Here is a 13,985-nt window from a genome sequence, read left to right on the forward strand (position 1 = left end):
TGTTACATAAACAATTTTCTCATTTATGTTGTATACTCACTATATCACACAGGGTATTCCTGGCATTCTATAGTCTTTGGGAATATTTCTCTACCTTAAAATAAAATTTCAAAACCTTTTTTTCCACTTTAGTATGACAATGTCTGTGGTTTCCATTAAAACAGTCAGCAAGAATAAAAGGGCCATTAAGTTAGGCTTGGCTTAAAAATAACACTCATAGCAAATTAAAGAGGAAAAAAATAAATTAAGGTAATGGAAAAATTTGAAAATATACCTTAATTTAAACCATCTGATTTTCTTTATTGCTGTGCTGAGAAATCTGTAATTCTTCCTATACCATTACAAGGAGACACAATTAAAAAAGAACAGAGGGGGGAAACCCTGCTTAGGTCATGTTAAATCCTCAAAACAATTCTGAATATACCAAATCTCAAAACCACAAATCATATATTTAAACAGTATAATGTAACTGCAATGTGTGAAACATATTACACAGGATGAGCCAAGTTTTCAGAAGACTCACTTCAAGGCTCATGCAAGCCTATAAGCATGTGGGATGTGTGAGGAATTTTATAATTTTAGTGGTTTAAATGGAGGAGATTAGCATGAAATATGGATCATCTAAAAATAAAAGTTCTAGAAAGAGAATGATGTGTAATATGAGGGATAGAGAGTCACAATAAAAGCTGCTCTTTCAGATTTTCCATCATATTAAATGCTTATGAAACTGCCACACTTTGCAAACCATCCTTAGATGCCTTAATGCCTGTCCTTCTGTACCAGAGTGGTGGGCTAACCTCTTTCTTTTTCTTTATCATCGAAATGCCTTCCATCTCAGTTGCTTGTTGGTCCCATTTTCCAGTGAGGCTTAACTGGCATGAGAGAAAATGCCAAATAAAATGAAACATGAGCAAAGGGCTAACCAGGTATGAGTACATAGGGTGGGGAGTGCTGCATTATATCAAACAATACACACGGGAGTAAGGGGAAAGATTTCAGAACCTGTTATGACAAAGAAGGTGTGGTTCTCAATCTGACCATGCTACAGTTTTGAAAAATGGACATCATTAAACTCATTTAACAATACATATTGGTTTTCCCATAAAATGTTGGCCCTATAAGAGTTGCCTTTAAGTCAAGAAACTGTGTTAATGCTTGCCCCATGCATCTACCTATCTCACACAGAGTACTAATTGCTACATAAAGCAAAGGGAGATTCCCGAAGCTTTCTGAGAGGAAGGTAAAAGAAAAAAAAGGAATCCCATGACAATAGTTTCTGCTGTTACTCTTGGAGAGGAGAGTCAAATTTGGTTAAAAGGTTCATAATAATTCATGTCCAGCTTACTATTATTACTCAATAACCATCAAAGGTGCTACCTTAAAATAGTGGCTTCTTTGACTTGAGGATCAGAGTCATTATACTCTCCACTGAAGACTTTATTGAATTTTACACTAAGCTTTAGCTGACTGAACAGGTCAAGCACTGTGGCTCAGAGTTCTCTTTATTCTCAGAAAGTCATAAAGGCCTCTCCATTTTGTAACACTGTGAGCTACAGAACTTGACTCAGCACAGGGTAAAGGAGGCTGATCTCCCAGAAAGGTCACACAGTTGTAAAGCTTAGTTCCAGAGTCCCTTTCACTTACGTGCACCAGCTGCTCTTGGGTGTCAAACTCCCGTGTGCAGCCTTCCCAGTGGCAGTTTGTCTCATAGACAACTTCAGGCTCCTGCTTGCTTTCATCTTTGTCCCCTTCTTCCTTCACCAAGGTGGTAACTTCTGGCTGTTCCTGATAGGCAGGGGGTAAGGGGAGGGAAAAGAGGGGAAAAAAAACAGACACAATGGGAGAAAAGATAAGAAGAGATGTTTTTCTTGATGTAATTTTTCCATGAAGATAAAATAGAGCCCAGTTCTATCAAATGGGTTTTGTGAATGGAAGAAATCAAACATAAGGAATCATTTGTGTGCATTTTTCATATATATCAAACACATCTTCACTAACTTATGATTAAAGACAACAGTCCAAACCATAATGATCATAAGAAGTTGAGGCCAAACTCTACTGTTCTTGAACACAAAGGAGAAAAAAAACCCAAATCAATCTAAAATGTTATTTCATAAGAGAAGCAATTAAACTAGGTCATGTCTTTACTCCCCAAAACTGGTCTTTCTCTCTTGGTTAGATTCTTTCAGTATATTAATATATTTATTCTCATATTTTGGAATCCAAGGAAATAATTACTAGTAATTCTAATTCTGTTTTCCTTGCTGTTAGAGTCTGTAAGAGGCACTTGTGGATATTATAGGAAAGTGTCTTTTTTATTCATCTCCTAATGTTCAATGATATACTCTTTGTCTAAGAACAATGGCATCTAAAGCTTGGTGAGGGTAGGGGACATGGTATAGTCTTTCCTAGTCTTCTCAAGCAGCTTTGTACCAATTTAGATACAACAAATTTCTAGAAGTCTGGGAGACAATTAGGTGTATAGATTTGAGTTCTAATCTGAGGCTATATGACAAAAATTGTATACAAGCATTTAGGTGTAGCCAGCAAGGTTGTTGACTAGGAAAATACAGGAGGAAGGACAAATTTCAGAACTCATAACATCCATCTTCAATGTTTTCACAAAAATAGACATTTGGGCTAAAACTGCCTGAGGTTTGGGCTGAAGCAGCCTGACCATAGCAAGATCCAGATTCTATGAATGTCCGAACTCTTGTCCAACCCCTATTTCTGGGAATTAATATTCACTGACCTCTTTACTGTGTTAGGCACAGGGACCCTAGGAGATGATATTATGATAATATTCACTTCTTTAAACTGAGGCTCAAATGATCTAAGTGGAATTTTTAAACTTGTCCTTTCAGGACTTTGGGTAAAGGGCTGGAACATAAGTGCCTTAAGATAGGTTAGTTGTGCCTTGATTCCTCCTTGTTCTCCAGGCTCTCCTGGAAAGTAAGAAGTGGCAAAATAAGAATTAAAAAAAAAAAACAACACATTAATATAGGGAACATAACTAGCTCTGCCCAGTTCAGGTTTAGGGTCAGGAGCCACAATTCAGGCCCATGATTTGGGCTAAGGACTGAAGCCTGGTCATGTCGATAGTAACATAAATCTAACCACTTACTCTATGAACCACAGTTTATATCCCATACAGCTTCCTGCATTGTTTGTGTTTACTTCTGAGCTAGAGAAACAAATTGAGTCAAGTTCTGTAACTGGCCTTCTGTCATGTGTAGAGCCCAGGTGCCTCACCTGCTGACCCCGTGGCCCCGGGCTAGGGAGGTCCTCATCAGGTTTGATCTTAGATCGTTTGTTGTGCATCAGGTCACCAGTACTGCTCACTGCAGACTCACTTGTGGGCTTGTTCTGTCAGTCGCAGTGGCAGAAACAGAGACAAAACTTAGGTTTTGATCAATGAGCAGAACCATTGCTACATCATGCAACTTGAGAGGAGCAGGCTTGTTTGGCACTACAGCATTGAGTCTGATAACACTCCAATACCATGGTAACAGGAAATACATACATGAGGCAGCTCCTTGTTTTTACCTCAGGAGTATAAACTCCCTTCGTCTTTAGAAGCTAGTAGAACAGAGCTGGGAGCCTGCGATTTAACAAGTTCCAATAGCGTACTTAAAAGAACAAAACTGGGCCTTGGCTGGTGTAGCTCAACGGATTGAGTGCAGGCCTTCAAACCAAAGGGTTGCTAGTTCAATTCCCAGTCAGGGCACCTGCCTGGGATGTAGGCCAAGTCAGATCCCAGTAGGGGGTGTGCGAGAACCAGACACACATTAATGTATCTTTCTCTCCCTCTCTCCTTTTCTTCCCCTCTCCCTAAAAATACATAAAATCTTAAAAAATTTTTTTAAAAGAACAAAATTGTGAAGTAGGTAGGAAACCCACATGAACTATTTACAAAGTTCTTTAATTAGAGCATCCAGATTCTTCTCTGAGCATGATCAGCATGGAGATAAGGATAGTTTTATTCTTACTCTGAAGTAAGAATACAATTCTATGCACAATTCTATGCACTAGTGGACTGTGACCAAATGAGAGCAACACATTTACGCAGGCATTTCTATTGAACAGATGTATAGACAGCACTGGGTCAGAATGAAGCCTTTTCAAGCAGCCACGTTTCTTCCAAGGATAAAATAACTTTAATGGAAGAAGCTGTTGTTTATTGAGGAGCACATAGAAAGCATACTCATCAAAACTGAAGATAACAGCCCTGGTTTCAGAAGACAGACTGCATACAGTATGAAAGTCCTGAGACAAGGAAAATTGGGACAGATTCATAGATGGAGAGCACGATGACAGCTAGTGGGCAGGGGGAGGGATTGAGCAAAAAGAAAAAAGGACTCATGGACATAAACAACAGTGTGGTGATTCCACGGGGAAGGTAAGTAAAAAAAAATAAAATTATGTGAGAGAAATAGAACAGATATAGGAGTTCAAGGAAGAAAAATAATAATGTAAAATTTCTAATTGCAAATGGATAATGGTAAGGTAGGTAACAAATTCTACAGTCTTTGGTTCATTAGACTCATGTAAAAATCTATTTGTTTTATTTTAAAATAATCAAGATTTGTAATATGTAGAAAACCACATGATTTAAAGCTGCTTAAACTTAAGTTAAAACATATTTTATACCAATTTTAACATGTGCAAAGTGAAACAATTTTTTCAAAATTATGTGAGGGGAAAGTTGGAAGATCATTTGGTTCTTAACTATGCCTTCATCAAACCCATGAAAGCCCAGATGCCACTCGGAATTCTCTGGGAGCACTCTTCCAGCCCTGCCCACCCTTCACCGTATTCATGAGTCAGAGCCAAGTAACATTGCCATAGGGTAAATTAGTTTTTCCTCTCACATTCCTCTAGTACACAAAAGGTCTGGGAAAGCAGAAGAGGGCTGAAAAGGAGGGAACTGAAAGAGAAATATGTAGGGGAAAAAAAGCAGGAAACAAAGGGCATTGAAAGTTATCCCGCCCCATTCCAATTTTGCCAAAGGATATCCTACTTCTAACAAATAATTTAGTTATTACCAATGACTCTTGGAAAGTATATTTGTCGTTTCTATGTTATTTGTATTATTGCAAATTTTTACAAAGTAAACATTCAATAAACAGCATTTGGATGAAACAAAAAAAAAATTAGAAAAAAGTCTCCAGGGTACTGTGCCTATGAAGACCAGCTCATCCAGCTGTCTCTCACCTGTGAGGACTCAGAAGGGCCAGAGCTGACCTGTACAGGGTTCAGAACTGTAGGGATCCCCGGAATAGGCCTCTGTGTTGGAAATGTTGGGGCAGGATGGATGAGCGGAGGACTGTGTCCAAAGGCTGAGCCTAAGCTCTGCTGTCTGCTTAAGATTTGTTGATGCACATGGAGAGACACAGGTGCAGAAGGGTAGGTGAAACTCAAGGCAGGGCTGCATAGGGGAAATAAAGAGCAGGAAACCATCATTTACACAGAAAAAAGAGAGTAGGGCAGCACCCCATGTTTGCAACTTTATACCTAGTTTTACCAGCCTAACTAATATCAAGTCTGTCTGTTTAAATTAGAAGGTAAAAACAATGATTGACAAACATCCTGCAAACTTCCAAGAGAAAGATGACAAGAAACACATGCGACACACATACGTAGACTTTAAATAAGATTCAGCAAAATGAAACAAAAGGCACTGGCTCAGTAGCAGCTATTTATTGCAATAACAAACTTTATACAAAAAAAAAAAGAAAATGGGTGACTACAAGCTTTATAGTACTTTTATTGGCTCTCAATCCCATATGTTCCTGTGCATGGAGCAATTCCTTTAATCTTGGCTTACACTGTGCACTTTCATATGTCTCCAGATCTTATTACAAAAGGAAAGAAAATCAATTGGTTAAATGTGTTTTGAACACCATGCTTGTCATATCACTCATTTGTTTGTAAAGATGGAAAGCCTGGTTCATCCAGAATGCCACCTAAAGTATTTCCATCAGTACCGTCTGGTTACAGAAGCTGATGGATTAACCTCTCCTGGGTGAAATTGGTGATCAATGGGCTTTGATGGAGGAATATTCCAATGGGAGAGTACAGCTTCCTCTTCCAGTTAAACAGCCTTAAATGTCTATTAAAGACCATTATACATGCTAATGACTATCACTGCTTCATTATGCCACAGGATTTCCCAGGCTACAGTAAGTTCAGAAACTGCATTATCATTAAAGATATCTCGATTAGTAGGCAGTGCCAAATTATCCTTTGTGCCAGCAGGGTTTAGGAATCAAATCCTCTTAAAAGAATGAAGTGCCCTTGAGGAATCTGCCAATGCTTAAAAATGCATGAAAACTATAAATGCATTCATGAAAATTTTCTTAAAGAATAAATATATATATATTCATATGTGTATATAGGAAAAAAATATATATATTTCCTTCATCCTGCTGTGTAATACACAAAAAGAATCAGGACTTTTTCTAGTGTCAAAGATAGAATTCATGCAAATTTACAATCTGGTGGATTAATTACTATTGCTGTTAAGCATATTAACTGAGAATATACTAATTACAATAACAAAATTCATACCATTTCAACAACTTTAAGTGATAATTCTGAAGATATACTCTGTTCATTAATGTGACTCCATATTTTGCCTATTTGACTACAATCCATAAAAGGCAACTTCAGTGGGATTACATTACTATTATTCCAGAGAATCTCACGTTACAATGGTATGCCCATTTAAAACTGAATATCATTAAGAATACCCTAGGAGAATTTCACTAGGCTTAGGAGTAACTCTCCTTTCATTCTGTATTGTATTTCCTTAATAAAGGAAAGCAGAGACATCGTGAAAACAGTCATTGTTCAAAGTTAGGGAGAAGTCAGTACAATATTCTGTTTCTGCAGCACTATAGTTTCTGCTAGTGTTTCTGAAAGCAACCATGAATGATTACAGCGAGACTTAGCGAAGGTAGCTGTGTGGATGATTGATAGGGTGTTAATCAAAAGATGCATATCTGCCTCAGAATTTGTTCACAGCTTTCTTCTAATAGCTGATTTCATGTTTGCTGAGCTCTATGCCAGTTTGTCCAATTTATTTTTCAGTGTACAAGCCATTCATCAAAAAAAACACAATGATTTAACACCCTCCCCTTTTGCTTTTGGTGAATGGGTATTACTAAGTGTAACTACCTTATTCTATTTATTAAAAAAACAAAAAACAAAAGATACCTCTACACATACATTTACAATGTGACACAGACTTTGCAGGAACCTCCATAAACCTCTTCAGAGTTCCCTGAGCCCACATGATCCAGTGGGCTTGGGAGGGGGACTCCTATGGTCACTTACATTCTAGTTCTAGAAGGTAGAATATTTGGGGGCTCAAAAAATCGGGACCTAATTAAGAATCAGGACCATTGAAAACACATTTCACAAAGCAGAAAATTCCCTCAGTTATATTACTAATTTTAAAACATTAGTAGCTGGATGGGGTAAGTACAGTTTTACTTTTCAAATGATGTAAGATAAGAGAGAAGACAAAAGCCAGGCCCACCATTCCTGCTGCAGTCCCATTCTGAGGTGCATTCTTTCCAACTCCAGAAAACACCGAAAGGGGCTGAAAAAGCTTATAGCACATTTAAGTAACATCCCCTTTCAGGGCTGCTTTTTGGCTGGTAAAACCAGGCAACAGGAATAAACATTCTCCAAAACCCATATGATCTGATTCCAAAGGATAGAGAACATACAGAGGGAACAAGTGATTTTCAGCTGTCACTGCTTCTTCACAAGAAGCCAGCAACAGAAACCTTCTCTTCTGTAAGGCACATGGAGGCCTGAGCTCAACCAAGAAGCACTGATGCTGCTGCTGGCTCCTCAAGGTGCTTCAGATTACAAAGGTTATTTAGAATATGATGACAGAAGAGACGTTCTTGACTTTGTCACAGCACTGGTGCATGGATTTGAAAGCCAAGGCTCCTCTTGCTCTCTAAGCAAACTGTGAAGTTTTTGACCACGTTTTGTAAGGAAACAGCAGAGGATGCGCAATGACTGGGCAATGACTGGGCAATGCCCAAGATGTCCCCCCTCCCACATGCATGAAAAGAACCTCAAGAGGACTTCTTGCCAGTGTTGGGCCAGATCTGAGCCGGCTATCACCTCCTGCTCTGTGACCCTGACTGGTGGTGAGCTGTCATCAGAAGAAGCTCTGCCTGTGAGTCTCTGCACACCAATAATTGCTGTGTCCTTCCAAAAACTCAGCATAGCTGCTTCCTTTATTACTGAGGTCATGGCTTAAATGTCACCTCCTCAGAAAGAGAAGCCAGCTGAGACCGATATCCTCATCTCCATCAAAATGAGCCCTTTTGCAGCACCTTGCCCAATCATTTTCTATTGTTTTACAATTTTACTCTCACCACAGCACACAGCACTGTCTGAACTAATATTCTCTCTCACCCTCTAGAATGTTGTATGGTTTAGGTGAATTAGGCCCTGCTCTGTCCTACTCCCTCCTGACTCCTGGTGCCTGGAATATTGCCTGGCATGTGGCAGGCACCCAATTTTGAGACAAAGAGTGACTGAATTACTTCCGTAATGTATTATTATCTCATTGCTGCTGAAACAAATTACCACAAACTTAGTGGCTTAAAACAACACATGCTCATTATCTCACAGCTCTGGTGGTCAGAGTCTCAAACAGGTATACAAGGCTGTGTTTCTCTGGAGTCTTTAGGCACCATGCTTCTTTCAGCTTCTACAGGCTGCTGAGATCCTAGGCTCCTAGCCCCCTTCTGCTCTCACTCTCACCTGACATCTCCCACCTCACTATTTTAAGGACCCTTGTAGTTTCATTAAGGCCACTTGAATAATCCAGGATAATCTCTTCATCTCAAAATCCCTAACTTAATCAAAGCCACAAAATTTCTTTTGCCATATAAGGCAACATGTTCATGGGTTCCAGGGATTAAGACATGGACATTTTTGGAAGCCATTATTGTCTACCACACTCAGAATAGTTTTAAAGAAAAACTCGTTTTCCTCTGTAAACTACAACTTGATATATCTGCAAAACAGTATTACATAAACAAAACTAGTGTCTACATTCACATCTTTCTACAAACTTCAGCAGCTGACAAAAGATTTTGCTGATTACAGAGGTCTGAATTTTTAAAAAGTTGTACCTTTAGAAGCCTTACAAAATCCTAAATGGTTCCTGTATTTATCCCATAATTTCCTAGAAACAAAGAGTATCAATATTGTTGAAAATTTTTACCAATCTCTTCTGTCTCCTCTAAACAAGGACCGAGTTTAATCTAAAGCTTGGTCTACCTGAGCTTTATTACCTCAAGCCTTTACATTTCTGCTCAGTGTATTTTTTCTTATGGATCACTTATATAGAGGTTAATTTTCTATTCTGACTTCGAAATTCTCTTCACTCAACATTCTTTAAGTACAATTAAAAATATTTTTATAGCTTTCACTTCTTTTCTACATGACTACATGAAAAATAGGATATTTAAAAAGACACAAATGTTTGTAACAATGTGACTTAAAACTGTTAATTTATACTTAGTAAGATTTCTAGAAAGTATGAAATGGCCCAGGTCTTCCTAAGCAACGAACTAACATGGTCACGCGCCTCCTGAGATAACAATCCAAAAATAAGTTTTATGGAGAAAAAGAAAAAGAGGTAGCAAAATCATTAAAGTCTGAGGAATGAGGGTTCAACAGTCTGGAGTGTGGAGTTAATATTAATTATGCAATATGCAAATATGTGTTCCCAATGTCCTACTTCAGACAGTGTGCAGCAGTATCTGGAGGAGCTTCTAGAAACTATTGTTCTTTGTGAAACGTTTTTCAAAAACACTCTTCCAGGACAACATTTATAAAGCCAGAATAAATTAATCCAAACATTATTTTACCCTTTATTTTAGTAAAGACTGAAAAAGAAAAAAAATGTGGATTTTAGATCTCTAGCTATAATTTGTCCCGGTGGTATCCTCACACCAAAAATAACTTGTATCAATCAGGACAGATTTATGGTTACTGATTTTTGTTTGATAGAATACCTTAAAGGGGCATTCTGCTGTCTGCAGTGACACAGGGACAGAGTTCTGAGCACATCTAAGTAAAGATAATTACTCACAGTCACTTCCACCTTTAAATTCAGCTCAGAGCTAAATTAAAAATGATCAAAACACTGTTGTCTGAGTGGGAACCAATTCTTTGACTTCCAAAGATTTAAAGTTGAAATTCCCAAAGTCTGAATCTTTAAGAAAGTTTTGATGGTGATTTTGTTTTTGTTTGTTTGTTTAGTAAAGATAAGGACTGTGTTTTATTCTGCTGGTCTTTTTTTTAGTATATTTCATTGATTATGCTATTACAAATGTCCCAAATTTTGTTCTCCTTTATCCCCTTCCATCCTGCAGCCTCCAACCCTCCAGCATAAACCCCCGCCCCCAGCTCAGTCTATGTTCATGCGTTGTACATACAAATTCTTTGGCTTCTCCATTTCCTATACCATGCTTAACCTCTGTGTGTCTATGTTGTGCTTACAAACTATGCTTCTTATTCCCTGTAACTATTCCCCCATTCTCCCCCTCCTCCCCACTGATAACCCTCCATATGATCTCCCTTTCTGTGATTCTGTTCCTGTTCTAGTAGTTTTGCTTAGTTTTTGTTTTGTAGGTTCAGTTGTTGGTAGTTTTGAGTTGGTTGTCATTTTACTGTTAATAGTTTTTTATCTTCTTTTTCTTAAATAAGTCCCTTTAACATTTCATATAATGAGGACTTGGTGATGATGAACTCCTTTAACTTTATTGTGTCTGGGAAACACTTTATCTGCTTTTCATTCAAAATGATAGCTTTGTTAGATAGAGTAATGTTGGATGTAGGTCCTTGCCTTTCATGACTCTGAATACTTCTTTCCAGCCCCTTCTTGCCTGTAAAGTTTCTTTTGAGAAATCAGTTGACAGTCATATGGAAACTCCTTTGTAGGTAACTCCTTTTCTCTTGCTGCTTTTAAGATTCTCTCCTTGCCTTTCATCTTGGGTAACTAAACTGTGATGTGTCTTTGTGTTTCTTCTTGGATCCAACTTCTTTAGGATTCCCTGAGCATCCTGGACTTGTATGTCTAATTCTTTTGCCAGATCAGAGAAGCTTTCCTTCATTATTTGCTGAAATAAGTTTTTAATTTCTTGCTATTGTTCTTCTCCTCTGGCACCCCTATGACTCAGATGTTGGGACATTTAAAGTTGTCCTAGAGGTTTCTCAGTCTCTCCTCATTTTTTTGAATTCTTGTTTCTTCATTCTGTTCCGGCTGGATGTTTATATCTTCCTTTTGTTCCAAGTCATTGATGTGAGTCCCGTTTTCCTTCCCTTCGTTGTTGGTTCCCTGCATATTTTCCTTTATTTCACTTTGATTAGCCTTCATTTCTTCCCTCATATTGTGACCTCACTCAATCATTTCTGTGGGCATCCTGATTATCAGTGTTTTGAACTCTCCATCTGACAGGGTGGCTATCTCCTCCTTGCTTAGTTTTTTTTTTTTTTTTTTTTTCCTGGAGTTTAGACCTGTTCTTTCATTTGGGCCGCATTTCTTTGTCTTGAAAAACATGTTACATTATAAGGGATGGAGCCTTAGGTATTCATCAGGGTGGCACAACTGACTTCTCTGTATTGTCACACTGTATGTGGGGAACAGGTCAGAGAAGGAGCAATGCTTTTGCTTGGTTCTCACCCCACTTTGTCACTGTCCTTGTTTCCCACAGGTGGACTGTGTCCTTTCAGGTGCTGATTCCCTTGTGGGTTTGTGTATATTCTAGGACCTCATGGGCCTCTTCAATGAACTCTTTTGTGAGACTGGGAGTTTCTCCTACCACTACAAGCCCCACAGGCTTTTACAGCCAGAGGTTTTGAGGCTTTCGTTTCCCGCAATGGAAAGCTGGGTTGCTTACTCTGTCCCACTCCGCAGTTGTTCCTCATGGCTTATCCGAACTCACTGTGGGACTGCCCAGTCAGCCAGCTGCAGCCTTGCTCTCCTGCTCTACCACCCTGCTGCGTGTCCTCACTGCCCTGAGCTGCATGTCTCTGCCCCTCCGGTATACCAGTGTGGGTGAATGTTTCTTTAACACTTTGTTTGTCAGACTTCCATGTAGTTTGATTTTTTTTTTTTGCTGTTCTGGTTGTTTTTTGTTTCTAAATTGGTTGTTATCCTCCTTTTGGTTGTGCGATTAAGCGAAGTGTTTCTACCTATGCCTCCATCTTGGCTGGAACTCTGTCTGACTTTTTTTAAAATTCTCAATCATAAGTTTTGTCAACAGTTTTTACAAAATGTGGTCAAATATGGCAAACTAGGCCTTGTTTCTTAATATCGAAGTAAAAAGCACAGTAGCACCTCACTTACCTGGAAGTCTTTTTTGTCTGGCAATCTCAACAGTTATCCCCATTTGGTTAAAATTTGGGTATAAGTAGAAAGGAAGGATGCTAAACAACTAAAATAAATACCATAAAATCCATGCACTACATCATTCATTAATTCAGCAAGTTTTAACTGAATATTTTCTTTATATCCCATTTAAATTTCTAAGGAGTAAAATAATTATTTGTATCTGGAAAATTATATATTAATTAATATCAGTAAATAAAACTTTGAAATCTATAATCATGTTTGACTACTATAAGAAACATTATTTTTTTCAAGCTAGGGAAGTGATGTGAGTCAACATTTGTACAGAAACCCTTGTCATCAATGTGTAAATAAAATTCATATTTAATTCCTGGAATGATATATAAATGGCACACTTAAAAGTTCATGTTGTAGAAAATAATTAAGCATTTATTCAACCCCCCTCCATACACATAGGAGTATTTAGATTCAAGTCAAAGGGATAAAACCCAATTAAAATTGCATATGGAAAGGTCCATAATGTGTTTTAAAAACACTTTAGGAATTCTATATGTGATGGGGGTTAAGAAGGTAGAAACTGTACTGGATAACTTAATGTACCATAAATACAGTAGCATAATTTGGCCTGCTGCAGCCCTTTATTTTGGAAGGATAAACAGTTGATTATAATATTAAGGAAACTGTTTTCAAATAAAAATGAAGGAAAAATTTGAGGAATGATAAGAAAGGTAGCAAGAGGTTGGTCAGCTAGTCACTGCATACTTAAAGGTAAAGGTTTCAATTTTGTCTAATAACTTTAATCCACATGGCAGTTTAACCCTTCTCTAAAGTAATAGTTTTTCCTTAGAGTTGCCGTGGGAATCTCTCTTCCACAGATTTGCAGTGCTATATTTGCAGTGCAGTCCTTTGTGTTAATGTGCAATATACTGGTATATGGAGAAAGGATGAAGGAGACTGTGTAACCGAGTAATACTCTCCATATTTTGTTTATATTTCCTTCAGCAGAAAGGCCCATCCATTTCCAGGTTCACCTCTGGAACCCCATCATGACATGGGGGGGTTCAACCCTGAGCTGGCCAGGTGAAGAGCTAAACCACCATAGAGTCAAAAGTAGGTGGTACTTGGAAGGTCCCTATCACAAAGGCAGCACCTCTTTCCCACGGGAAGAGTAAAGAATATGTGGCCTCACTGAATTTTTAAAACATGTCTTGTTTTAAATGTAAAATCATCTCTTAACTACCTATAAAAACACTATTTTTTCAACTGCCCTGGTTGTTAAATTTCATTAAGGTGTGAATTTTTAAAATAGTTCATGCTGCAGTAAAAGTCTATTTTCTGTGTGCTGAAGGATCCAACTCTGAGATTTACTTTTCAGTATCTCATCTCCCTCCCAACTTCTGCTCATAAAACCAGTATCGCAGGTAGAATTAGGCAACAGTCAACACTGCAGTAACATGAGGACCCCACAATTTGAGAAACTGACTTCAAAAGGAGAGAGAGGAAGTAGGACAAGAAGTACTAGTCTAAACCAACTTTGTGAGCCCTGGCCAGCATGGGTCAGTTGGTTGAGAGTCATCTCACAGAGGGAAAG

General features: G+C 38.2%; 1 protein-coding gene across 5 annotated transcripts in view; it reads right to left on the bottom strand.

Moving 5' to 3' along the window:
- Window positions 1–13,985, bottom strand: part of GLI3 (GLI family zinc finger 3) — a 284,476-nt gene that overhangs the window by 57,927 nt on the left and 212,564 nt on the right. For all 5 annotated transcript variants that reach the window (XM_036010813.1, XM_028525323.2, XM_036010812.1 and 2 more), the window contains 3 exons: window positions 5,215–5,428; window positions 3,253–3,366; window positions 1,645–1,785 (listed from right to left, as the gene is read on the bottom strand). In XM_036010813.1, coding sequence (XP_035866706.1) covers window positions 1,645–1,785; window positions 3,253–3,366; window positions 5,215–5,428 — 469 coding nt within the window. The remainder of the gene's footprint in view (window positions 1–1,644; window positions 1,786–3,252; window positions 3,367–5,214; window positions 5,429–13,985) is intronic.

This window comes from Phyllostomus discolor, chromosome 10 (assembly GCF_004126475.2).
Source record: "Phyllostomus discolor isolate MPI-MPIP mPhyDis1 chromosome 10, mPhyDis1.pri.v3, whole genome shotgun sequence".
In the NCBI taxonomy this organism is placed as follows: domain Eukaryota; kingdom Metazoa; phylum Chordata; class Mammalia; order Chiroptera; family Phyllostomidae; genus Phyllostomus; species Phyllostomus discolor.